We start from the raw sequence: 26,933 nt of genomic DNA, 5'->3' as shown, positions 1-26,933 counted from the left end.
AAGCCAGCTTTACACCCACATTTCTCAGCTCCTGGAGCCAATGAATCCTCTATTTTCTGCTTGTCAATTTGAGTCAAGTCTCTATGCAGATAGCACATTAACTGAGGACCTACTATGTGCTGGCAGCCAAAAAGATCACAGCAACTTCACCTTCCAGCTAGATTATACATTTCCCTCGACGGGAATGAATGAACACCCACGCACACGCATGCACGGCCCTGAACACACAGCAGGTATGGTATCACTGCTTGCTGACAGGTGCCCTCTGGAGGCTCCCAAGATGAAATGGACAACAGCAGGCTGGACCCAGACCACACCGGGAACACCTGTACAACCAGCCTAAAGGCCAGTTTGGTGTACATCCTGGGCCCAGGAGGACACCGGAAGCTTTGGCTGCTGCCAGGAAGGTAACAGAAATCAGAGAAATCAGGGACAACCCACCTTGGTACCCCAGAACCATCTCCAAAATTGACCCCCAGGCTCATCCCAGGGGCTGTGTGCAACACCCATGATGCCAGGTGCCACACTGGATCCCACTCTGGTGCACCCTTGGAAACCAAAGAATCCAGGAAGCTTAATTATTCAGAAAATCATGAAGGTAGTTAAGCAGGCTGGGTAGGAAAGAAGCAAAAACCTCCTCCACTTTGGAGAGTCCCCAAAATCTCCAGAAAGACACATAGACTGTAGATGCATAGACCGGTGTATGCCTTTTTCCCCATGGAAAACAAAAGAAATGCAGACTCTTCCCACCTTAACCCCTGCCTTCTATATTGTTAGATTTGTCACCCAATTTTGGAGAGATTTACAGGCCCGACAGTGTGATAACAGCATTCGCTCTATGTAATCAAGTCAAGGGAGGGATGCTCTGCAACCTGCGGACTTCACAGGAGGTGAATAAAAATGTCAGCAACTAAGAAACAAGTCCCCACCACCACCACATTACCACCAGGAAGGAACCCAGGACACAGCTGTCCGAGCCAAGACTCAGAACAACCGTCTATGCAGCCTGCTGGTTCCCCAGCTTACTCCGGATGGTTCCCCATCAGAAGCCATCAGAGGGCAGGGGGCAGGCAATTTAGGGAAGGTTTTCACAAATGCCACCAGCCAAGCAGACCCAGACTGGCCGGTGGTCCACCCTGCCCATCCACTTCGCTCCCAAGTGGAAGTCTGCTAGCAGGTCAGCATCTTCCTGAGAGCTACAGAGAATAACCTCTCTGTTCATCAAAGCCCCTCTTAAGGACACTAGAGGAGGGGGCTGTTTAAAGACCACCATGGCACTTCATCACACAAGTCAAAGCATAATTTTGTGAGTGAACACCTTCTCCACTGAGCTACCTTTTATAATGGCCTCTGCATCCCTAGAGCCCAGAGGGTCCCTGCTAATAGTACACACTAAAGAAACACTTATTGAATGAATGAACCATCTCTTCCATCTCTAAACTTCCCCTTCTGATTACACATTCATTGAGGACCTAACTATGTCCAGAACTTCTGTTTTTTCCATCTCATTTCCCAAAGCACTGTATCCGTGGCATTTCTACTTTCTTTATTGCACATACCCCTTTGTCTTGCAGGAGGGCTGTGGCCTCCTTAGCCACAAGATCAAACATTTCTTGAGCACCTACTATGTGTTCTAGTCACAGACCAAAGCAATCCTGCAGAGAGGGAAGAGAATAAGACCCCAAGCCTGGACATCACTTAACACAACCTGACCAGTGAGATGGTGTTGGCAAACTTTCTGATCTGTGCCATTCCGGTATTTTTAAAATGGTATTTCCTTATGGTTTAAATTTGCAGTTCCCTTACCATAAACAGGGTTCCAAATATTTTTTAAATATTTAAGATCCCACTAGTATTTCTTTCTCTGGTTCCATTTCTGTCCATTTCTGTAGTTTGCACATGGGAGATATTCAAAATGTCTAACCACCAGTGTGGCACCAAAGGATCAGAGATGGCGCAGACCTTGGGGAAGGCCAGGCACCTCAAGCAGGCTTGGCTGTGCCTCAACCCAGCCTTTGCCATGTTTTTTGTGTTGATTTATTGGCTATTTTCTTAGCATTTGTAGGAGCTCCTTACACATTAAGGAAAATATTTTTGCCTGTGATATGTGTCCCTGGCTTGATTTATTGTGGTTTTCACAATGTTGATATTTTTTATTTTTATGTAGTTGAATGTTTTGACTTTGGTTTTATGGCTTCTGACACTGGGGTTATATTTAGAAAGGCCTTCCTCACTCTGATACTATTGAATTAAAATATTTAAAAGCTCTCTGTTTTCTTTTAGTATTTTAAAGTTTTCTTTTTAAGCTTAGATTCCTGATCCACTTGGGATTGAGTCTGGTGTCAGGAGGGAAGGATCCAATTTCCTTTTTGCAGGATTGCCACCTCTTCATCCTAATACCAGTTGCTGAGAGAGCCATCTGTCCTCCACTGTCGTGCAGGGACACCCTTCTCATACACTAGATTTCCAGTTGTATTTGGGTCCATTTCTGTTTCACACCACTTCAAATCCTTTCCGCTCCAGAGCAATCTGAGCTGGTTCCTGTCCCCACTCCCTGTTCCTTTCCATCAGAAGATTCCTTCTGATGCCTGCATACCCACTTTTTCTTTTTTTTTCTTTTCTTTTCTTTTCTTTTTTTTTTTTTTTTTGAGATGGAGTCTCACTCCATCGCCCAGGCTGGAGGGTAGAGACGCAATCTCGGCTCACTGCAAGCTCCGCCTCCTGGGTTCATGCCATTCTCCAGCCTCAGCCCCCCGAGTAGCTGGGACTACAGGGGCCCGCCACCACGCCTGGCTAATTTTTGTATTTTTAGTAGAGACGGGGTTTCACTGTGTTAGCCAGGATGGTCTCAATCTCCTGACCTTGTGATCTGCCCACCTCAGCCTCCCAAAGTGCTGGGATTACAGGCATGAGCCACCACACTCGGCCTCACTTTTTCTTATGAAGTATAAATTCAGCACATCCATTTCTAAACAAATCTTACCATTGCTTTCATTGGCTAACATTAAGCCAATAAGTTCGTTTCGAGGAAATTGACATATTTATGTACTGAATTCTTTCCACAAGAATAAGAATAAGGTATCCTCTGTGTTCCCCGTCTTCCCCCCATCCCCCGCCATAACTGATTTTGTTTTTCTGTCCTCTCCATGCCGTTTGAATGTTTCTTACTGGGTTTGCTCCCTGGTCTTTATACATTTTGTGGCTGACATAACAGGACCACTTCTTGCTCTGTGTTTCCTAACTGGAAGCTGTCTGCATGCAGGAAAACTCTGAAGGTGCGGGGGGGATATCAGTTGTGCTCAAGCCCCCAGCATCTTGTGCCATGTGAAGTCAGCTGACACCAAGGCCCCGAGCGCACTCTCTGTGGACAGAAGGAGCTCACACCCAGCACCTGTGTATCAGGTAGCACAGTGTCTGGACTGGCCGCAGCCCCACGCTGCACAACCAAAACAGAGCCAGTTCGAGGGGCGCCGCAAGCCAATAAGGCAGGGAGCCCCTCATGCTGTTGGAGCAAGAAAGGGGCCTGAGTCAGCACACAAAGGCAAGCGCTGGCCAGCCGGCCAACAGCAGCACGGCTGGCAAAGGTGCCAGCTCCACACAGCCCCAGCCCTGTAATTGGGGCCCACAGGTCGCTCTGGCCACAGCTGAACCAACCAGGGTGTAATTAACTTTCCACCCGGCTTGTTACACAGCAGCATTTCACCTTCGCCAGAAAAGGAGGGCCTACCTTTCACAGGGGCTAGGGAAACACTCTTTGGTCCCAGTCCTCAAGAAGGGACAGCAGAGAGGGGAGCCGCAAAATTAACCCACCGGGAACACCCTTTTTGCTGTTGCAATTTGAGCAAAGTCCCCCCTCTTGTTTTTTTGGAAGTTGAGCATTCAAAAAAGCCATCTGGAGTTTAGTTTGAAATTGCTCACAGTCCCCAATCTGTATTCTCAAGCACAGGCAAGCTGTTCCGACCTCAGAGCTTGCCTTTACTGACAAGATCTGCAACCTTGAGCAAGATCCTCCAGCTCTCTGAGCCTCAGTCACCCAATTGCAAAATGAGGACGAATGGTGGAAAATAGTGCCTAGCTTTGGGAGGCCCAGGCAGGAGGATTGCCTGAGGCCAGGAGGTCACGATCAACCTAGGCAACATAGCAAGGCCTCATCCATACAAAAAAAAAAATTAAACATGAGCCAGGCGTGGTGGGGCACACCTGTAGTCCTAGCTCAGGAGGCTGAGGTGGGAGGATCGCTTCAGCACAGGAAGTCGAAGCTGCAGTGAGCTACAAATGGCACCACTGCACTCCAGCCTGGACAACAGAACAAGACCCTGTCTCTTAAAAAACTAATTAGTTAAAAAAATAAAGACAGTGTCACCTTGGACACCAAAGGTGACTGTTATGAAGACTAGGCAAGATGATTCATTCATTCAACAAACATGTTAAATTCTATTCAGCGCTGGGCTAGAACACAACAGGGAACAGAACAGGTATGGCTGTTGTCCTCATGCAGCTTAATAGTAGGGAGGGAGATGGGTAAGAAATATGTGAAAGACAATTAGAGAAAGGGATGCACACTCTGGACGACTGTGTGGGCGTTGGGGCTGCAGAGGGCCAGCAGGGAGGGCTGCAGGGCATGTGTTCCAGGCAGAGTCCCATAGCGCCTCGCCGGTAGTAGGCACTGAAAATACAAAGAATGTCAGGACTACAGCCCTCACTACAGTGTAGAGGAGGCAACACCTGCTCACACATTTGCCCCCAGCACCAGAATGCCAGCCCCTGGAGGGCAGCACGCACCCCATCTGCTTCAGAGCCACCTCTCTAGGGCCCACCAGGAGCCTGGCCCAAGTCAGAGATCAGGGAACGGAGCTGAAGCAAAGACACCAACGCTAAGCTCCAAACTGGTCCTGAAGGCGAGCGATTTCTATTCCAAGGCAAGTGCCTGGAACCTGCAGTCTTACCACCTACAATGAAAAGCCGTATCAGGCCAGCAGCCCCTTTAGCAAAGAGGCCGAGGGCCCCGAAAGCTGTCAAGTGCTCCAGCCCCAGGGACCTGGGGCACAGGACTGGCACAGCACAGACCCCTGCTGACAGCCCACTGCGGGCACTCTGAGGAATGGCACTAGGAAAGTCAGGTCTCAAGCATGACAGCGCAGACAGAGCACCCACACGCCCTCCAGCAGCCAGCCTCTTAATTCAGGCCAAAGCAGGGGTCAACCTAAATTGCAGTGTCTTTAAAAGGAGTATTTGCACCAGGAAGCGATAAATCCAGACTACAGGCTCACAGGTGACTGGCTTCAGTGAGCACATAAAAAACCACCATCAGCCCATGGGCAAACCAAGCCTCCCGCACCTGCTTCTACGGTACCCCAGGCAGTTCCTAGAGAAATTTTCTAAAGCAGTCCAAGTCCTCCTGGCTCCTAGAAGATGATGATAAATATCCCCTGCTAGAGCTTAGAGGACTCAAATTTGCTTGGCCAACAATTTTGTTTTTCTGTCCTCTCCATGCCGTTTGAATGTTTCTTACTGGGTTTGCTCACAAATTATGACGTTATTTGTTCCAACGTGATTTAAATCAGTGAGACCTGAATTGACAGGGAAGGCCCATCCTTGGCAATTCGTATAGCCACAAATCCTTTGCCATTTCCTGACTTGGTGCCTACAAACAATGTCTCCATTAGAAACAGAGAAGCCCATCACACTTACCCAGTGAGTCCCTATGTACACTGTGGCAAAAAGCCTCATCTATGGACATCTTCGTCAAAATTTAATATTTTCATAGGGTATGGACGCAGTACCTGCAACCCCAGCTTCCTGCCCTTGAGCACTGCTATTTAAAAGACAGAGTTCCCCGCCCCGCACCGCAAAAAAAAAAAAAAGAAAGAAAGAAAACTGGCAAAGACCAGGTCACCACATGGGAATCTGTTCATAACATGTTATGTGACAAACACAGAACGTGAAAACGTATGTGCTCACAACCCCAAGCATTCGAACGTGTGGCATCCTGTGGCCAGGGGCTGGAGAGGAACAAAGAAAAATCAAACAGACATCAGGGCGAGAGAATGAATGGAGAGGACTGGATTTTTGCTCTTTTCAGTTTGTGTCATAAAAATGCAATGTTTGATGCCTTATGGGTTTAAGGTTGGTTTCTCCTCAGACACAAATGAGAGCGAGAGGGAGAGAGAGGAACAGAACTTGATGGAGTTGTCCGAGATCTTAAAGTCCACGCTTCAACAGCTCATGGGCCCGGCATGCCGCTCCTGCTGAGGAACAACAGAGAGGTGCCTTCTCCAGCTCCCAACTGGAAATGAAGGCTCCTTAGTGCAGGGCTCCAGGTTGGGGACATGGGGGTCTTCCATCGTGGCCATTCTGGCATGAAGCTCCCCTCCCACCCCTAAGGGGTGAGCATCCCCCCACCTCAGAAAACCCCCAAACCTCACCACAGCTGCTCTCCCAGATTCTGAGGGAGCAAAACACTGCCCCTAATCTCTCCCTCAACACCACTCCAACTGCCACAGAAAGCCACAGACAGAGTCAAGCCCTCCCTGCAGAAGCAGTTTTCAGGAAGAACCACATTCACAGTCACCACCCACAAACGCACCCCCGACACCCCAACACAGCGCTCTCCCCAGAAGGCCAATGGCTCACAAGGGCTGACCCCGCCAGGATACACCCATCTGGGGAGGCGCGTGCTGCCTCCACATTCCAGCAGCGACAGTCCCTGTGACGGGGAGGGTTGTTCACATCCCAGGTCACGATTCCTGAGGAGCAGACCCTCTGCTCCAGGCCAAGCGGGCAGACCCTCTGGTTCCCACAGAAACATCTGCAGGGCACCGTGGCCTGCCCAGCCTGCGCCCAGCGTGGCCCTCCCGGACACAGTCCCTGCTGGGCTTCTGTAGAGTGACCGGTGGTGAGCATCCAGCAGACCCATCAGCCTGGCCAGGGGGAGCCTGTGACTGCACGTTTATATCAGTTCCAAACCTTTAAATCAGAGGCCAATTTTCAAACAACATCTTATGCTAAAGCCCCGGGTATAAAACAGACTTTTAAGGTGAATCGCTCTGACTGGACTGGACATCAGCGCCCCCTCAGTCTGACAGGCCCCAGTACTCACCTCCTATTCCCCAAACATACCATACCGCAGCCCCTGAAATACCTCTGGGAACACAGTTCGAAAACCATTTCACAATGGAAGGGTGTGGAGGCATTCCAGGTAGGGAACTGTTTTGAATAACACATACACAATTCTCGGTGGTTTATCCCATCACTGGGTAATCCTAAGAACCCAAGACCTGGGGGAAAATAACTCCTCACACGGCTAGGAAACTATCCCAGCCTGGGTCACGCCTTTACTGGGTAGTAATGAATTTCTCAGGGATGCACTTAGGCAAGGTTGTTTCCCTCACTCTTTCAAGGAATTTCTGACTCCCTTCCAATGCTCCAGGGTCTGGGGGTATTCCTAGCTCCTGCGTCCCCACGGAGGTCATTAGCAGGGTCCTGTTAGGAAGCGGGCAGGAGTGTCGGTGGATACCACCAGCATCAATAAGGACAGCTGGGGACGCTGCAAACAGGGCTGTGATGGATTTCAGCCAGAGTCAGAGGCTGATGAGAGAAGGGTTTGCCACTGGGAGGAGGATCCTTCCTGGGCACCAAAGCACAATTAGCTACCAGTTCTTATTTCTGGCTCAGACCCCCACATACAGCCCAGTTTCACAGGTTCCTTTCTCCACCTAGAAATGCCACCACTCTTTTTCTTTTTTCTTTTTTTTTTTTTTTTTTTGAGATGGAGTCTTGCTCTGTCACCCAAGCCAGAGTGCAGTGGCGTGATCTCTGCTCACTGCAACCTCTGCCTCCCAGGTTCAAGCAATTCTTTTGCCTCAGCCTCCCAAGTAGCTGGGACTACAAGCACGTGCCACCACACCTGGATAATTTTTGTATTTTTAGTAGACACACGGTTTCACCATATTGGCCAGGCTGGTCTCGAACTCCTGACCTTGTGATCTGCCTGCCTCAGCCTCCCAAAATGCTGGGATTACAGGCATAAGCCGTTGTGCCCAGCCCAAAATGCCACCATTCTTAAAAGTGAGACTGAAAGACAGGAGAATCTCCTTGATTTGAAGGGCTGGAGGAAGGGGCAGCCTCTAAGACCTGCAGGGATTCAAGAAAGTGCAGCTTAGCAGAGGGCCTGGGGCCCCACTCTAACAACTACACAGAATGGCCTGTTCTCTTGAATTTAGAAAATAAAGAGAATAACTTTTCATTAGATCAATTAGTTGATTGTAAAGTAAGTGGCAATATTTCATTCTCTTACAGTCAAGTTTCCATGTTAATTCTTGGCTAAATCAGGAAATATACCAATATCCATAATATTATTCCTCAAGTAGGATGAAGGTCAATAGTCCAGGATCCAGAGGAGGTCCTAGCTTGGCCACCAAACAGCTATGTGACCTTGGTCAAGCAATCACCTTTTCTTCCCTTTGCCCTAGTATTTCCCTTGGGGAAGTGAGTAGACTTAAAAAGCTAACCTCATAGGTCCCTTCCAATTCTGATTTAGAATGGAAAATTAACCATCATCTCTGCCTCTGGTTGAAATATCACAAATTCCAAATAACTGGGGTTTGGACTACTGGGCCCCAAAATGTCCAAAACTGTAAGATTCCTCTTAGGTCTATTATTATTCTTATTATTATTATTACTACTACTACTACTACTATTTTTTAAATATCTGTTCCTCCAGAGGTTGAGAATGGGGACTTGGTCTAGCCAGTGCTGTGCAGGCACAGGTGACACTAGAGGGCAAATCATAGCAGTTCCCCAAACACTTAGTTTCAAAATTCCAAGATGACATGAGGAGTAGAAAAAGCAAGAGCTTTGGGTGCCAATCTAATCCCTACCAGTAAATGTTCCCCTCAACAGGTGATGGGTTCCCTTTAGAATGCAGTCCTGAGATTTCAGGCCTTCTTCCACAAACCAGTATCCAAGAGTTTCATCAAGAACCCTGATGGAAGAAGGTATCTCAGGAAGACTGTGTAAGGAGCATAGATGCTATGGACTCCCTCTGCAGATCTCAGAGCCCACAAATGTGTCATCCCTGTAGCATGGCTGCCACATTCCAGGGAATGCAACATGCCTTCTGGCTCCCCACCCCAGTCACCCCAAACACACATATACACACACAGCTCCTGAAGTCTTCAGTAGCTCCTAGAAAACTGGTCTTGCACACCCTCTCCAAGGCACCGAGTAAATGGAGAACAGAGCTCCAGTCAAATCTAGCAGAAGCAGCTCCCAGCTATCCTCCTCCTCCTACTCAGAGAAGCATAAGGTCAAGCACAGAGTTGGAACTAGGTCCCTTTTTCCTTGGCCTTTGAAATTCTCCTTGTCCCGTCACAAGCTCTGCCTCAGAGCTTACTCCTTTACGCAGCTTTCCACACTTAAACTGCTTAACTTTGCACTAACAACCTCTTAATTACTGCGTTTCCAAAAGGCCTTCCAGAAATCCAGGGTGCAGATCCACCCACTCATGGCCTGAGTACCAGAGCACAGCTTGCGGGGAGAGGGGGCCGGGACAGAGCACCACCATCTAATTCCTGCCTGCCGGAAAGCTGTTGCTTTTATTTTTAATTGTATTTAAAAGGCGGATACAGGGTACCCAAGACACCACAATAAAATGACATTAACTGTAAAATTACATTATTAATTCTTTAATCTCACTTGAGGCTTCAAGCTGTTGCTATGTCCAATTACCCGTGTAACCACCTGTCAGAGTCCCGGGGCTGTTTTGCATTACCTCCAGGACAGCGGTGGGCCCGGTGGTCCGTCAGGTCTGCCAGAGACTCGAAGTCCTGCTGACAGTGATCGCAGGTGTAAATTGATTCATCCTCCATGTCTTCATCATCCTCATTTCTCTCCTCTTGACTTGTCACGCTGTTCCTGTCTTCCAGCGCACGGCTGGTTTTCCGATCGCACTCCGGCTCTCCTTCTAGGCCTCCTGCCAACAGGAAGAATACAGTCCATGTCAGCTGATGGGGTCTTGGGAAAGGGTTTTAAAAGAATCGCCCGGCATTTATTAAGATACATTTAATTACTCTACCTCCCGGGGTCCATTATCCTTGACACCTCTCAGTATATTAATAGATGGGGTTTTTTGTAGCATGTGGTGCCATAATTCTCAACTAGATTCTTTAATTCTTGGTGCAAATCTTCTAGGGGGACTTCCTGTCATCTCCCCTCTGTGCACGGATGCTAGGGGTTGTGACCCATCAGAGAGGTGAAAAACCTTAGTATTTCGTCTCCTAAAAACCAGATTCAGTTACACACCTTTTTAGAGCCTCCATCAGCTGTTCCTAACACACCTAAACTTTTCGTTTTCCCCACAGCCTTGCAATTTAGAGCTGGGAGATCTCTTAGCCAAGTTCACCTTCCACACAACAGGCCTCCCAGGGCAGTGATGCTGGCTCAGTTCTTTGCAAAGATGTCCAGCGCTGAAATAAAGGAAGTACACATGTTTGAAGACCCAAGGATGGTCGAATCTCAAGCTTAAAATGCATCCAGGCTGGTCATGGAAGCTCACACCTATAATCCTAGTGCCCTGAGAGACCAAGGTGGGAAGATTCCTTAAGGCCTGGAGTTTGAGACCAGCCTGGGCAATATAGCAAGACTCTATCTCTACAAAAAAAAAAAACTTAATTAGCCTGGCATGGTGGTGTGTGCCTATAGTTCCAGCTACTCAAGAGGATTGCTAGAGAGCAGGAGTTCCAGGTTACAGGGAACTATGATCATGCCACTGTACTCCAACCTGTGCCTGCACCCTATCTCAAAAAAATATAAAATAAAATAAATAGTCTGTCTAACCCCTCACCTGTGACCTGGTACAGGCCTAGACAGTGAGAATCACTCTTGGAATAATCAGACTGATTTCTTTAAAATAAAACAGCTACTATGCTTAGCACTGTGCAGAGAGTGGCTAATCTATTGGGAAAAGTGAATTAGTGATCATAATGATGCCTTGCAATTGTGTTGTGTTCGGTGCTTCTTCGAAGCCACCATTATATATGCATAGCTCCATTTCACAGCCTTGCATATCCTAAACTCAAAGAAGGCTCAAAGGATCATGTGATCCAACCCCCTGCAGAGAGGGACAGCGTTGTTATTTCCATCTCACAGGTAAGGTACCTGGCATCCAGCCAGAAGCAGCAACGGCCCAAGCACCCTACAGAGGCTCAGTTCAACTTCATGACTCCTGGTCTAGTTCACTTCCCTGCACAACTGTGGGAAATGCAGCACAGCCCCAATCTTACAGATTAATAAGACACACCAGGAACTTGTAAATCAAAGTGCGAAAGCGCGTGGTAAATATAACACACAGAATATATCAGTAATCCTAACAAATGTCAATGGATAAAATTGTCTGTTAAAATGCAGAGACCTTCGGATTGGAAAATAAAAGTGTGTGTTGTCTCTTCCCACAGCCTGTCCTGGAAAACAGATCTACCCATCTGGAAAGTAGCTGCACTGATTTAAATCAAAGAAAGAGATCCTATTATGCATAAAGGTGTTTTTGAAAGCATATATGCATATGCAAAAGTGCGTACATGTGCACTTGTATGTACATGTGTGTACATGCAACATCACAGTTACAGGAAAAGGCTCAGTACACAACTTGTAAACCCCTGAGTGCTGGGCGCCCAAGCAAGAAACAGAGACACAAAGCAAAGAATGCACTCAATTCAAGGTGGAAACCACAGTCCTATGAATATTTCAATTTGGAAACAGATAATGTCATAAGGGCTCTATTTCTCCCGCCTGCACAGAACATGCCCTTCCAAGTACCCGACATCAACAACCTGGGAACACAAATCAGCTCATCAGAGAGCCAGCTGCTTCCTTCCAAGGCGGGGAACGTTGCACGACACGCAGCCTGAACTGCACGGAGGCAGTAAAAATCAATGTTTCCATTTGTGGCCCATCAAAACATCTCTCTTCTTACCAATTAAGGGATGTACAGTTTTTAGGTTCTTTTATTATCAGAACGCGCCAACTCCTGGCAATACAGAAATCCCATTAAAAGCCAGGCAGCATATTTATCTCAGGGAATCTGATCTGCTGCTGCGGTGAGGGCAAGAAATAGAAAGCAAAGAAATGAGAAATATCATTTGGAGCCTTCGATATTATAAGTCATCACACAACCATGGTTACACAGTCAAGTGCCCGTCTCTGAAATTCCTCGTTTACAGTCTTTCCTTAATAAAAAAAATGTTCTGTAGAAGGGGAAAATAAAAGACCCATAATTCTGGCTTTATCTACTACACCGACTCTCCAGATAATAAGTTACAATCAGCACCACACTTGCGCTACTTTACTTAACACACAATTTAATAGACATATTTAAATTATCCCCTCGTTCTTTTTTTTGCCGTATTTACTTGGCAGCACTTTCTATAATAGCTCTTCTAATCCACAACTGGAACCACAAACATTACAATGCATTTGATCTCTTTAAATCTGGTACATCCTGTTGACTCGGGAGTAGATAAATCAGAATGTCAACTCTCAGGTTTTTATAAGGCAAAAACCCATAAAATCATCCAAGAGTATAAATCTGTTTTAAGCAACTGTCACCTCCCCTACGGCCGGCTACTAATGGGAAGGGAGGGTGGCTGTGCAGAAAGGGATGGAGACAGAGGTGAGCTCAGGCCACACAAAAGCGCGGACCTCATCCTCTGGGCTCCCAAGGGGTCAAGAGGTCAGCCAGCCTGGCCCTCCGGAAGGTGACACACGAGAGGGAAGACTCAGAGGCCTGGAGAAGTTTTGGGGAGTGGGACTTCCCTGAAGACCCAAGGGCCCCTCTGCTGATTCAGCAGAATCAGGTGCTGGAGAACAGGAAGCTCTCTCATTTGCAGATGAGAAAACTGAGCCTCTGCAAGGCCACCCAAAGCCATGCCAGGATTGAATCTACACATTCACGTGTTCATTAAGCAGCACACCTTTCCTGAAGTCCCAGGGCCTGTCGGAGCCCTAAGCTCTCCAAGGCCCGGGAGGTGGGAGTTCTGAGAACAGGGAGCTCCGAGGACATCAGTCCTACCTGGAGACTCTCTGGGGTTCCTCTTTTCCAGGCCCACCTGATCGGTTGCTCAGTAAGTCCTGGGAATGGAATGGTTGGACCTTCCCTACTCCTTCAACCCAGCCCTGCCTGTGCTGCTCTGTCCAGCGCCAGAGGCCCCCCAACTGGTCCCTGTCCTGAGGCTGGACATCACCTGTGCAAACTCAGAGAAGGCAGGGCCCAGAGGCCCAGCACCTGGACCTGCCTTGTGAGTCCCATCACAAAAAAAGCGCTGGCTCATTTCCAAGATCTGGGCTAGAACTGTAGCCCACTGGTTCCTCCAATCACCCCAGAGCCCAGTGAAGCAACTTCAGCAGGCCGAGGAGAAGACCAATGGCTCAATGCTTTTCTGCAGAGGCCTCTGGGGCTGGGGAGGGATTCCCGAAAACAGCCGGCTGGCTCCTTTCCCTCTGGCTCCTCCCCTGTCCTCCTGGGGGCTGTCTGCAGCAGCATGAAGACAGCCCACTCAGGGAAGGCCCAAGCCAAACGGATTTCAAATCAGGGACCTCTCCCTCAGGGCCACGTGCATGGGACAGAAACCGAACTGGTGCTGTGAACACTGACCTGTCCATCCAGCTGACAAGATTCCCTACCTCCCAGAGCTCATGCTTTCCACAATGGACAACTATTTTCTGACATGCACACCTGCATCCTTTTGCCCAGGCATCCCCCAAGAACAGTGAGCATTGATTAAGCACTTAATGCTTAATCAAGTGCAAGCACCTTACGAGTTGATGCCATCATATCCCCATTTCACAGGTGAGGAAAGCAGAGCTCTGGGAAGTGACAGAGCCTAAGTGAGGCCACAGAGAAGTGGTGGGGCCGAGTTTCAAGCCCACTGCATGTGACTCTCTTAATCACTCTACAACATGGTTTCCTCACAGCAAGACACAATGAACACCTGAGCCAGGCACTGGGGGTTTGTAAAACCCCTCAAAGTCCCATATAGGGTCCTGGTCACAGTCCCTAAGGTTCAGCAATGGCTCTGCTGACCTCTCTCACTTATCGCCCATTTCCACAGCCTTGAAGGTCATATTTCAACCCCATAAACTGCCAAGTCTCTTGGTCCAGGGCTTCCCACTCCTGATCTCTGGCAGGAAGATTTCCGTTAAGTCTTCACACAGCTCCCAAAAATCTCCACCAGCCTGGGCACCTATGGAACTTGGGGCCCCACTACTCTTTCCCCAGGGCTCTCTTCCCTTTGCAGTCAGAGCTCTCAGCATCATGTGCACTTATGCGTTCGTGGGCTAATTTGTCTACTCTCTCTTCCTGTGGCAGGCTGCATTTTCCACAGACTTCCACAGCAATATCTCCCACCCCACCTGCCCTTCTGCAGGGAGACCTTGACTCCCCCATCATAAGAAGGGACCGAATTCTCCTCCACAATCCCCCTCAGGGCTGGCCAGCCTCAGCAGCTCATTGACCAACAGGATGCAACGGAAGTGCTGTTCTAGACTTCTGAGGCTAGGTCAGAAGGAGGCTTGCAGCTTCCCCCTGCGTCTCCTGGGACACTCCCCCTTGGAGCCCAGCAGCCATACTATACAAAGCCCGAACCACATAGAGAGAGAGCACATGGGGGCTCCAGTCAACAGCTCCCAGCTTCCTGCACCAACTTCAGCCATGGCAGCACCCCATCTTGGACATCCCACTACAAGGAGCCTTTGGATGACAGCAGCTCCAAACCCCATGTGACTGTAACCATACGAGAAACACCCAGTGAGACTGCCAGCTGAACCCAGTTAGCTCACAGTACTGTGAGAAGCAGTAATAAATTATTGCTTCAGGCCATTATGTTTTGGGATGGTTTGTTACATAGCAATGGATAGCTGACCTTCTCCCCCGGCACCAGACTATAAGCTCCATGAGGGCAGGAGCTTTGTCTAATTTAGCTCAGTGCCACCTCCCCCAACCTTGGCATACAGATGGACATATAGTAGGGGCTCAATAAATGTTGAATGAATGGATGAGTGAATGAATTGATTGGTTTCTAATTTAGCTCAGTGCTACCTCCCCCAACCTTGGCATACAGATGGACATACAGTAGGGGCTCAATTAATGTTGAATGAATGGATGAGTGAATGAATTGATTGGTTTCAAAAAAGCAGGCCTCTGAATCCCCACACAAGTGGAGCCAGAAGGAGCGGAAGGGGTCACAGTGCAGTTTATTGTCTGATGATAAGTATTAGATTGAACCATATAAAGGTGCCATCTTTTTAGGTCAAAAAAGTTGAATACTGGCAATCTCTAATGGCTCAGTTTCACATATGATGAGGTTGCCCTGTCCTGCCTGCTTCTTCCTGCAGCCAGGAGGAAGAGGGTACACCCACACCAGGAAACCCCACTACACCACTACAGCCAAACCCAGCTTCCCTGAACCCAAGATATGGGGACCAGACTGCTCACAGGCTGCCAGGTCTGAGAACAGGACATTTCCTACCTTCTCAGCAGGGCTTCGCGAGCTCATGAACCAGGGCCCCACCCTCACAAGGGCCAGCTAGGAGAGGATCAGTCAATGAGTGTCCCTTCCCTCTAAGCCCCTGGCCAGCACGCGAATCAGAAAGAAACTCACCTAGAAGGATGCCTCTTCCTCGCCCTGGTGTTCCGGGAGTCAGCTAGCCAGCAGGGAGCTCTGGGCACACTGAGAACCTCCCGGCGACCATCAGAGGTCCCACCTCTGGGGCCGTGTGGCTGAGTATCCAAAAGATGGAGGCAGGGGGCCAGGAGCTGCCTCCATGCACCCAAGACAGAGAGAACCAGGGCAGAGCTTGAGAGGCGTAAGACAGACCTGGGTCAACAATCACACACACTCGCCCATTCTTTCCTTCATTCATTCCACAAATATTTATGAAGTGCCTACTGTGTGCCAGGCGTAACACATGCACACTTGCCACAACATACAGGGTGCTCCCCAACCCTATTTATCCTGGCGGCCTCAAAGCCCACACAAAGGCTGGCAGAGAAAGATACTTAATAAATATGGGGTGGGCGAATGAGTGATTAGATGAATAAATGAATGCCCAAGAGAATATGCTAATTAGTAAGGGCCAGCATCCAGGGCTGGGGCTGGTCAGAGACCCAGGTTCCAGTCTTAGTTCCAGTATCCCTCAGCCCCCAACCATGAGTGACCTTGGCCAAGGCAAGTCCCCTAATCTCATGAATGCCATGCTCTCCAACCTCACAGGGGGGAGGCGGGGCTCACCTGAATGCATGGCCACTATGAGACAGGCACTCAGCTCAGCTCCACATCAGGGGTTATAGGAGCTTTGTGGGATTTCGAGGGGATAGGGGATGCCAGGGCAGGGATGGGTGGAAGAAGGAAGGGAGCAGGGGAGAGGGGAGAGCAGTGGAGCGGAGAGAGTGAGAGAGCCAGGAACACTACCAGGTGAGAGTGAGAGGGCAGCAGGGCCAGCAGGGCCAGCAAGCCCTGGGAAGGCCTCCCCACCTCTCACTCCTTCTCCCAATCAGATTTGGATGGGAGACCATACCATCCACCCCTGCAGAAAGCAGAACCACCAGGCGCCACATTCTAGGCACATCCAGGGGTTACCAGAGAACCCAACTGTACAGGAGCCATCAGGACACTGGAGTAGAGGAGTGCAGTGGGGCTGATGGAACCAAGTTGTTGAAATAAAGACAGTCATTAAGTAATGACACACACAAGCAGCAGATGGCTGGATGCATGTTCCAGGGACTATCAGGGATGACAGAGAAAAAACAGAAAAGAATCACAGGCTCTGAAGCCAGCCTGTCTGGGTTCAAATCCACACTCCACCATTTAGCAGCTGGGGGACCATGAACAAGTCACCTGCCCTCTCTGGGACTCATTTAATTAAGTCACATAATTTTAATAAGGTGATACATACAAAGCCGGATGCTTGGCTCACAGTACAGCTTGAGACAATGGTAGCTGGTGAGCACTGTCTTGTTGCTGCGTTACGATTTAAATCAACATGTGCAGCATCGTGGTGCAGACAAGAGCTGGAGGCATCAAACCCGGAGGGGTCTGGCAGGAGGCCTCACATGCTCCTGAGGATGCAGGAGGACAAGGAATGTCAGGGCACAGACCCTCTTGCAAGGCACGAAAATGTCCATGCATATCAAAAAAAAAAATCCACTCCACCAAGAGAGGAAAGTCCTGGGCCCAAGTGTGAATCCTCCCCTTCCCAGACTGTGCAACCCTGAGTCAGGTGCGAGCCACCTCCTCGGTGAAGGAGTGTGATCGGCTTACAATCCACAAACCTGCCCAATCCACAAGCCTGTTCCTGTTCCAGCTTACAATCCACAAGCCTGTTCCTGTGCCTGCCCACTGTTCCTGTGGCCGCCCTCTGTAGGTGGCTGAGGGAAAAACAGTTCAGGAAGATACCTACCATTTCCAAAGTCTTTACCCTGGAGCAATACGTTTGTTGTTGTTGTTGTTTTTGGAGACAGGATCTTGGTCTGTCACCCTGGGTGGAGTGCCGCTATGCGATCTCGGCTCACTGCAGCCTCGAACTCCTGGGCTTAAGCAATCCTCCCACCTCAGCCTCCCGAGCAGCCAGGACCCAGGTGTACCATCAGACCCAGGTAATTTTATTTTCCCCCAAGATGGAGTCTTGCTGTGTCACCCAGGCTGCAGTGCAGTGGCGCAATCTCGGCTCACTGCAACCTCTGTCTCCCGGGTTCAAGGGATTCTCTCGCCTCAGCCTCCCGAGTAGCTGGGATTACAGGCGCCTGTCAATGCGCCCAGCTAATTTTTAAAATTTTTGTAGAGACGGGGTTTTGCTATGTTGCCTAGGCTGGTCTCAAACTCCCAGCCTCAAGTAATCCTACCTCAGCCTCCCAAAGTGCTGGGATTACAGAAGCTGGCCACTGTACCCCATGACATTTCTTTTTCATAAAAAAATATATCCTCTACCCTAATAGCCTGCATGTTTCCTAAAAACATGTTCCCAAAGGCAAGATGCCTTTTCTGAACTTGGGCGCCAGGTCAAAGCCCTGGCTTAGCCTCTACTCAGCGCTCGTTTAGGCCCTGCTTGCAGAGGAGAACCCTCTCCTCCATGAACACTCTCTCAAGCAGGCCCCCACAGGGGCGTGGCCAGGGCTGGGCAAGGAGCCCACCAACCCCAGTCCCGCACTCAGTGTGTGCATCCACTGCTGGCCCCAAATTCTGCAAGGCAGCCGTTATTTATCTTCAGGTTTAAAATATTTGCAGTGCAGGCAGCGGGGTAACATTTAACACTCAGCCTAAGGGGTCCCCTTGGCAGCAGAGCTCTAGGCAAATATTTTAACACATAATTTGCTGTCCAAGTTCGGCTTCTTAAATAAGGAAGCAACTTCCCGACGGCTGTCTGGGGAGCCCCGGTGTCCCTTTCAGTGCCCATGGCTCTGTAGGTGGAATTTCAAGCTAAGGTCCATCAGAGACACTGAACCTGACCTCGGCTGCATCACACAAGCCTCACTGGGCTGCTCCGTCCTGGCCATGAGGCACTGGATACAGGACAATCCTCTACAGAGGCCCATGGAAATAACTAGAAACTTACAAAGAAAGTATCTTCAGTTGTCAGGAAATCTAGAACCTAAAGGATGAGCAGAGTGATGGCAATCGCCTCCTTCAGGCCAGACCTGCCAATTCATTTGTATCCTTCGCCCAGGGACCCCCAGCCCCGGTCAGAGAGACGTTACCACAAGACCTATTTTACAGAGGGCAAAACTGAGACTCCGATGGCTGAGACAGCCCCCTCAGTCACTCGGATAACGAATGGAGAGAAGTTCTCAACTCCAGTTCCCCCACCACCACCACACAAATTACAGAAATGAGTGTACAAGCGAACGGGGTATGGAGGGAGCATACAGAAGCCCACCCAGGGAAGGGGCTCAACTCCTCTAGATGGTCAGCAGTGCAAACACACCTGCTTTTTTTTTTAAGAAGAAAATCCATGGCTCACGCTTGTAATCCCAGCACTTTGGAGGGCCAAGGCGGGCGGATCATTTGAGGTCATGAGTTAGAGACCAGCATGGCCAACATGGTGAAACCCTGTCTCTACTAAAAATACAAAAAAAAAAAAAAAATTAGCCAGGCATGGTGGCACATGCCTACAATCCCAGCTATTCAGGGGGCTAAGGCAGGAGAATCACTTGAACCAGGGAGGCAGAGATTGCAGTGAGCCAAGATTGTGCCACTGCACTCCAGCCTGGGCAACAGAGTAAGACTCTGTCTCAAAAAAAAAAAAAAAAAAAAAAAAAAGAAGGAGAAGGAGGAGGAGGAGGAGGAGAAGGAGGAGAAGGAGTCAAGGAGAAAAAGGAGAAGGAGGAGGAGAAGGAGGAGGAAATCCACCGTTCTCCATAAAATTTCTGGATGATTTCTAAATGTTGACTTCAAGTTTTAAGAAACACAGTATGGGCTAAACAATACACCTTGGAGGGCTGGTCCAGCCTGGGGGCTTCCCAATGAGGGTCTCTGCCATGGGGTGTGTCCAGCAAGAGCCCCTCAGAGCTCCCAGAGCACAGGGTCATCTGTTCATTCCTCACCAGAAAGAGCAGTCAGCTGAGCAGTGATAAAAGTGTCTCTTTAGAGATTTAGGAACTGAGTTCAAGTCCATTTTTGTGCAAGACCTTGGTTGCTTGTACTTCTGAGCCTCAGTTTCCTCACCTAGAAAATGAGGATGGTCCTCACGCTGTGGATGCTCTCTATGGGGCCACCTTCCAGGTGACCTCACTCCAGGTCTCTGCCCTCCAGGCCCTGGTCAGCAGTGAGCTCCCTAAACACTGGAACCATATCAGACACAAATCTTCCACATCTTCAATCAGTCAACAAACATTTACTGAGCACCTACTATGTGCCAGCCTCTGTTCTAGATGCAAACACATGAAAGAACCATGCACAGCTCCATGACCAGGAGAGGCTGACATTTGGTTACAAGCACCTTGATTTTTATGGGTGTTCCATAAATACAGGAATGAATTACTCTACCCTCCTTGCAGGGCAACACAATCTAGGAAAGCAAAGAGAGATGGCAGCTTCCCCGACCTCACAGACATTTGCACTTAGCTTTCAACTACAGTGGGTCAGGAATGAGTGGAAAGAAAAGAAGGCAGATGAGAGGGAGGCAAGAGGGGAAGAGGGAAGCAGAGGGGAGAAAAATAAACCACAAACACCCCCTGCAAGAAAAAGCAAATCTATTTTTCCAGCAAGTAGTTAAGAGTGTCACTCCTCCAAGCCTTACAATCTTAATAAAGCTGATCTCGCCGCGTGCAGTAATGAAGAACGGTCAGACAAAGCCACCCTGGAACCATGAAAATTGTGCACTGTTACCTCCTCGTGACCTCCTGAGGCAGTGACCATTCTGCCCTCGCCTTGCTGTCATGTTTTGTCTCTGGGAAAGGGGAGATGGGGGAGCAGGGCCGGCGGTGGGCAGGGGAGGGAGGATGGTCAGGCAGCATGGGGAGCTCGATAAATCCAGCTAATCTGTGGCCAGTGTCAGTGCCTGACACTCCTAATTGCTCTCAGTCCTGGAGCAGAACTCAAGGCTAGGATCCTGGAGCGCAAATCACCCTCCTTGTGGCTGCAGAAGAAGGATCCCGGTTAGGGGAAGAAAAGCGGGGAGAGGAGGGATCTGTACCCCTAAAAACGGAACCAGTGGCCAGGCTAATGGAGTCTGGTTCAGAGCCAAGGATAAACAGAGGCGGTGTGAATGGAGAGCCCAGAGCCCAGGGGTCACGCATGATTCCTGTGCATTCCGTGCAAGGTGTTCCCTCTCTGGGCCTCAGCTGCCCCATCCGTAAATTAAGGCATGGACCACAGAGAAGCAATTTTAAAAACCATGCACCTTAGCAGCTCAACACTGTGCCGGGGCAGGCCTGAGGGCAGAACTCTAAGACAACACCTCCACACCCAGGGAGCCCCACTGCCGCCTTCCTTCCACGCCACGGTCCCGCAGCAGCGCTCTGCAGAAAGAGTCTCACTGTCAAAGTAGAAAGTGTGCAAAAGTTCACCCAGCCAACTCCTCCTCACCGTCCAGGTCTCAGCTCAGTGAATCTGCACCCCCACAGGGTCAGGCCTCCCCTGTGAGCTCTGGGAGCTCGCTGGGCACCTCTCCTTCCCCACTTATCATAGCAGTCCTCATGATTTTATTTGCTGGATGTGCGAAGGTCTCCTGGGCATGCAAGCTCCAGGCAGGCAAGTCCGCATCAGTTTTGTTCACTCTGCTTCCCCCTTCCCCACCCCTCAGCACCCAGCATAGAGCCTGGTACACAGCAGGTGATTAATAAGGATGTGTTGAAGAAGCCGTCTGGAAGTGCCCTTCCCGCTCAGACATTTAAAGATCCAGCCACAGGTCTGTATTTCCAGGGCGGGATAGGACAACAGGAATGAAGCTAGAAGCAGGCCCCTGGCCCTGCCTGCTGCCCCGGGACACGGGCGGGGGCTCAAGGGACTCCCCAGACCCGGCTCTAGGGCCTCTATTGTAACCCAAAAGCCAGCAGCTCCCTTCCCACCAATGATCCTCCTACCAACGAGCCTCCAGGTGGGCCTGGAGGGCCAGGGGAGCCCCCTCTCCCTACAGCCAGTGCAGAGGCTCCACAAAAAGCCTTTAAAAATTAACCAGTTGCCAGGCATGGAGACAGCCTGGCGCACAGCCACATTCCAGGGAATATGGAAGTGGCACCCGGAGAAAAGGGAGCTGGCCTCGTGGAGTGGCTTTCCCGTGCCGTCCCACCCCAGGAGAAGCACACTCAGGTTCTAAGGAGCCACTTCCAGCAAAATTCCATCTAGGCACCCACTCCCTGTAAGAGGGCGGCAGCCTCCGCCCACCTCCAAGGACCCACGCAAGCAGCGGGCTCCTCCAGGAGACCCCAGGGGTCTCCCCACCACTTCACTTCATCCATTTGCTCAGGTCTGCCGGCTTTCTGCTGACTTCCCATCAGTCCCCAAGAGGGTGTTTGGGGCCCCACAAGTGGGCTGTAAGACATTCCCGGATGTCTCCAGAAACCTGCATTCTGGAAGCAGGGCACAGAACAAAGCCAACGGCCTGGGCAGCATGACACGTCCGCCACAGAGGTCCAAGAAGCCTCAGCACACATGTTGCCAGGCGGGGTGTCCCCAGGCCGAGCACACACATGACCAGGCGGGGTGTCCCCAGGCCCAGCACACACAAGGCCAGGCAGGGTGTACCCACGCTCAGCACACACGTGACCAGCCGGGGTGTCCCCAGCTCGGGGTTGGGGTTTTGATGGGGACTGCACTCAGACCCTCCCCAGCCAATGACAGCAGGGCCTGTTTGGTAGCCTAAGACCCCTGGATTCACATTCCTAGGCAAAGAGATGCAGGGGGGATTAGCCACAGGCCAAAGGTCAAGTGAATCGCACCAAGGAAACTTCCAGACCCACCCCAGGGGCCTGGCTGCCTCTGCCTGATGACCAATATCAGTGTGATCTATATGCACATGCACACCCCACACCCTACTCACTACCCCCAGGCTCCTCCTCAAACCGTCACTTAACTCGGATTTCAAACTGCTGGCGATGTTCTTTAGTCAACATGAAGCAGAAACCTTTTATTAAATGCTGCTAATTTTTTATTGATCACACTGTGAATCATTTCATTTTCCATTACCGCAAATGTCTCCTATCAGAGCTCCACGATCAGGCTTCTTTCTTCATTCTCGAGTAACTTGTCACTTTTAATCAGTTTTCAGTTTCGGTCTGGCTCAAAAATTAGAAAGCGGGCTCTTTGTATCATTATTGCTTTTGTTTAAAAAAAAAAAAAAGTTTCCATGCAGGAAAGGTTATTATACTCAGAATAAATATACATGAATCAAATTCAAATGAAATTCCTCCCTGGCTCTAACCAATTTTAGCATTAGCTTTTATAATTTTTTTAGGTTTATTTTCACGGAAAGACTGTTCGTAATTATTGCTCGTGCTCTCCCAAAACACTTATGTTACTAAAGTGCGAAATGTCTTCTAACACAAAGACAGATCTCTGGGAAGTAATTACAGAAATGCATTCAGGGGCAATAATTCTATATTAGCTGTCAGCAGCAGACATCCTCTGAAAGGCACTTGTTATGAAGGAATTATTTGTGCTACTATTGAAGGCATGGCAGGCAAGCCCAAACTGAAAGACTGCATCCGATCAGAAACATGGGCTCCCTCATCAAGGGTCAAATTAAGTTTAAATCATTACCTTGAAGCCCAGCAAACTCGTACCTGACTGTCTATTGTGAAGACGTTTTTGAGGCGCACTCGAGCGCGACGTGGTCTTCCCGTTCGCAGCGTGGTGCAATTACCCTTAGTCTCAAAAGGATTCTGCCAGGAGCTTGTCACAATAGGGAGAGAGGAGGTGGCAGGGTGTCTATTAAATGCTAACTCGTGTCACCAAACAGAATTTTCAAGAATTATAAATTGCCGAGATGCCTTGCCGCTGACCCCCTCGCGTTAAGAAGAGCCCAGAATATTATCGGGAAAGTGCAAGAATTTGCATCAAAGGCAGGAAAGGACTCTTTATGGGGAGCCCACAGAGATGGAGTTGAGGGGACTGGGACCCAATGAAACATCTCCTCACCCCACAGAAATTCCAACTGGGATCTGCGCCGCAACACCAGCTTCCTCGGGGCTGAGAAAGACCCTAAAATGAGGACAGGTCGGTGGGGATCTGAGGAGGTGTGTGATTTCATCTGAGCTTTGTCCCTAACTCTTGGCATGACCTCAGGCCAGTCACTTCCTCTCCCTGAGCCTCAGTTTCCCCATCTGTAACAACATCCTACATCAACTCTGTCTGGAGGGCATTCTGTGAGTGAAATGCAACGTTGGCCCCTGCTGTTCCAGGCTCTGTTTCACCACCTATAAAAAGGCAGGATTAATTTCCAGCACCGTTAAAGGAATCACCTGGCCACTGGGTGCAGGAAGAAAGCATGGGATAAAGAGCAGAGCATCTTCCTGGGCTTAGCGGGTCTCACAGATGTCTCAGGGGATCTGCTTGGACTCATCGAGCCTCAGTTTCCCCACCTCAAAAGAGGACAAGCTAAAGGTCATGGCCTGGAGTTGCCCTTATCAATCAGAGCGAAGCATGAACCCAAGCTTCTTTCATCTGCTCACCTACTGCTATTTCCAAGAAGACAGGGTACTTTCTCTTTTTTTTGAGACGGAGTCTTGCTCTGTCACCCTGGCTGGAGAGCAGTGGCACAATCTCAGCTCACTGCAACATCCGCCTCCTGGGTTCAAGAGATTCTCCTGCCTCAGCCTCCTGAGTAGCTGGGACTAGAGGCACACACCACCACGCCCGGCTAGTTTTTGCATTTTTTAGTAGAAATGGGGTTTCACCATGCTGGCCAGGTGGGTCTCAAACTCCTAACCTCAGGTGAACCACCCATTTCGGCCTCCCACAGTGCTGCGAATACAGGCGTGAACCACCACGCCCGGCCAAGACTGGGTGCTTTCTAAGATAGCTCAGGGCAAGAAGCAAAAGAACTACTTCCTCCTAACAGCTGAGGCCCATCTACCCTGAGCAGCGCCCTACGGTGCCCAGCAGTGCTCAGCAGTTGTGGCACCCCTAGACGTAGCATCCTGACCTTTCCCCTGACCTCCAAGCTCAGCCCATGACCCAAGTGGGGACACTAAGACACAATCCGGAGACATGCTAGAACCACCGGGAAAGAAAGTACTTAAAGTGGGGAGAGCAGAGCGGGCAGACAGAGATCGGGGAAAAGAGTTTGAGCCATGCCCTTCGACTCAGTCACTGCCCACAGAGGCTTATATCTTAGAAAACTCCTGTTTGTGAATCCGCCGTGAGAGTATCTGCTGCAGAATGACTTGTAATAGCCAAAAAAAAAAAAAAAATTAGCATCTACATCTCCATGAACAGCAGATCGACAGATAGATTGTGGTACATTTACAGAGTGGACACCATGCAGCAATTAAAATTAATGAAACAGCTACATGTATCAACACAGATTAATCTTCCAAACATAATGTTGAGAGAGGGAAAAAAGCAAGTTGCTAAAGATAAACTATATGTATGGTATCTATATTGTTTTAAAACATGTGTATCAATAGTATTTAAATATCATTTTTTATGTATTTCCAGAAACAAGACATACAGGGAAATGATGAATGGATATCATTTATAATTAAATATCACTTATATATATATATCTCCAGAAGGAAGGCATACAGGGAAATGACGAACGCCAAGCCCTAACGGGGCAGAAAGAGGAAGGCACTTCAGCGCTCAGCTGAGTGAACGACTCCTTAAGCTGAAAGGTACATCCTGGATGGTCGTTATTCTCTTTTGTTTAACTGAGATATTTCATTTAAAAAAAAAAAAACACCATTGCTGAGCCACTAAAAATTTTTAGATGATAAAAGTTTTTAAAAGAACAGTGAGTAAGTTGGAGAACCACATGGGAATCACAGAACTTTAGATAGAGAAGGCACTGAAGAAGGGAGCCAATCCAATCCAGCGCTTTCTCAGAATCTGTGATGCAAGAGATTGTCCCTAGGGCACAAGGCAAGTTAGTGGCAGGACCAGGGCTAGTGCCCAGCCCTGTGCTCCTTCCCTCCCTCCAGTGTGGAGGAGCCTAGCCCTGGTTAGGGGGTGAGCTTGAAAAATTTGTACTGAGGTGCACAGTGGCTTTTGCTTGTAGTCCCAGCTACTTGGGAGGCTGAGGCAGGAGGATCACTTTAGCCCAGGAATCCAAGGCCAGCCTGGGCAATAAGTGAGACCTTGTCTCTATAAATAAATAAACAAATAGGACCTAAGTATATTGTCCTCTCAGAGCAGGAACTTCTATCTGTTCACTGTGGAATCCAAAGCACCTAGAACAGTGCCTGGCACATAGCAGGTGCACAATAACCCCTTGTTGAATGGATGAATGAAGGTAGACTGAGATGATTAAAGTCATACACATCATTCCATAAAGTAGACCTTCTTGGACAAGCCCCGTTGCTGGACAACACCAAGTTAGTCATTTTTAAGTAAATGCAGATTTTCCACCTCTGAGTTTAAAAAGAAAATCACTTCTCACCAATTTTCTGACCCTCCTGTGGGGAGGCTGAGATTGTGAGTCATAGCTGAGGCTGGAAAACCACCTTTGGGGAGATGAGAATGGAAAACGGCCTAATTCAAGGAGAAGCCAGGTACTGCCTAAAACGCATCTTGGCCCCCTTCCAGGAGTGCACATCGAACGGAAAAAATTACTCCAACTCTCTCTGTAGGAGAGCATCTGCCGGCTGGCTGACCAAAGTAGCTGGTTGCTAAGAAATCACACCAGGTGACGTCACCTGATCACTTACTACAGGCAAGACATGGCCAGGGTCAGAGTTCAAAACAGTTTCTGGAAATCTTTCCAGCGAAGCCCCTTTTCCGTGCAGGGATGGGAGGATGGGAAAGTATCTTGATGGGTACCCACCTGTGAACCCCTGCCCTATGACAGAGGTACTACTACAGATGGGGAAACTGAGGCCCCAAGGGGGGAAGGTCACTACTAGAGCATGGTAGAAGAGGGGTTCCAACCTCTAAGAGACCAGTGTTCCTTCTGAGCATGGAGGTGATTCCGGGGATACCAGGTTCTGAGCCCCTCTGTGTTCACCCCTCTCATGCAGAAAGAGGTCAACAGACAAGTCCAGTGCATGGTAAAGACCAGCATGACCACAGGCTGCAGCTTTTCCACATGGACAATGCGGTTTCCATGGAGTCCAGGGACTACGGTCCCATCTCCACCGCATTAAGTGAAGAGACGAGGAAGGCGGTGAAACAGCACAGAAGAGTAACCTCCTCTCAAGCCGAAGCACCACCCCACAGGGGTATCTAGCAGCACCAAGTCTCACCAAAGACAGAAGCCCCAGAAGTGAGGTCCCCTGGGAGCCCTGGGCT

General features: G+C 49.4%; 1 protein-coding gene across 1 annotated transcript in view; it reads right to left on the bottom strand.

Moving 5' to 3' along the window:
• The window catches only part of ZNF423 (zinc finger protein 423), a 315,000-nt gene that overhangs the window by 231,682 nt on the left and 56,385 nt on the right, over positions 1-26,933 (bottom strand). The window contains exon 3 of the mRNA XM_017953342.3: positions 9,773-9,973. Within this exon, the coding sequence (XP_017808831.2) occupies positions 9,773-9,869 (97 nt within the window). The 5' untranslated portion in view covers positions 9,870-9,973. The remainder of the gene's footprint in view (positions 1-9,772; positions 9,974-26,933) is intronic.

Source organism: Papio anubis, chromosome 18 (genome assembly GCF_008728515.1).
Source record: "Papio anubis isolate 15944 chromosome 18, Panubis1.0, whole genome shotgun sequence".
Taxonomy (NCBI): domain Eukaryota; kingdom Metazoa; phylum Chordata; class Mammalia; order Primates; family Cercopithecidae; genus Papio; species Papio anubis.
Note: the sequence above shows the minus strand (reverse complement) of the source record. Positions and strands in the feature narration are given on the sequence as shown.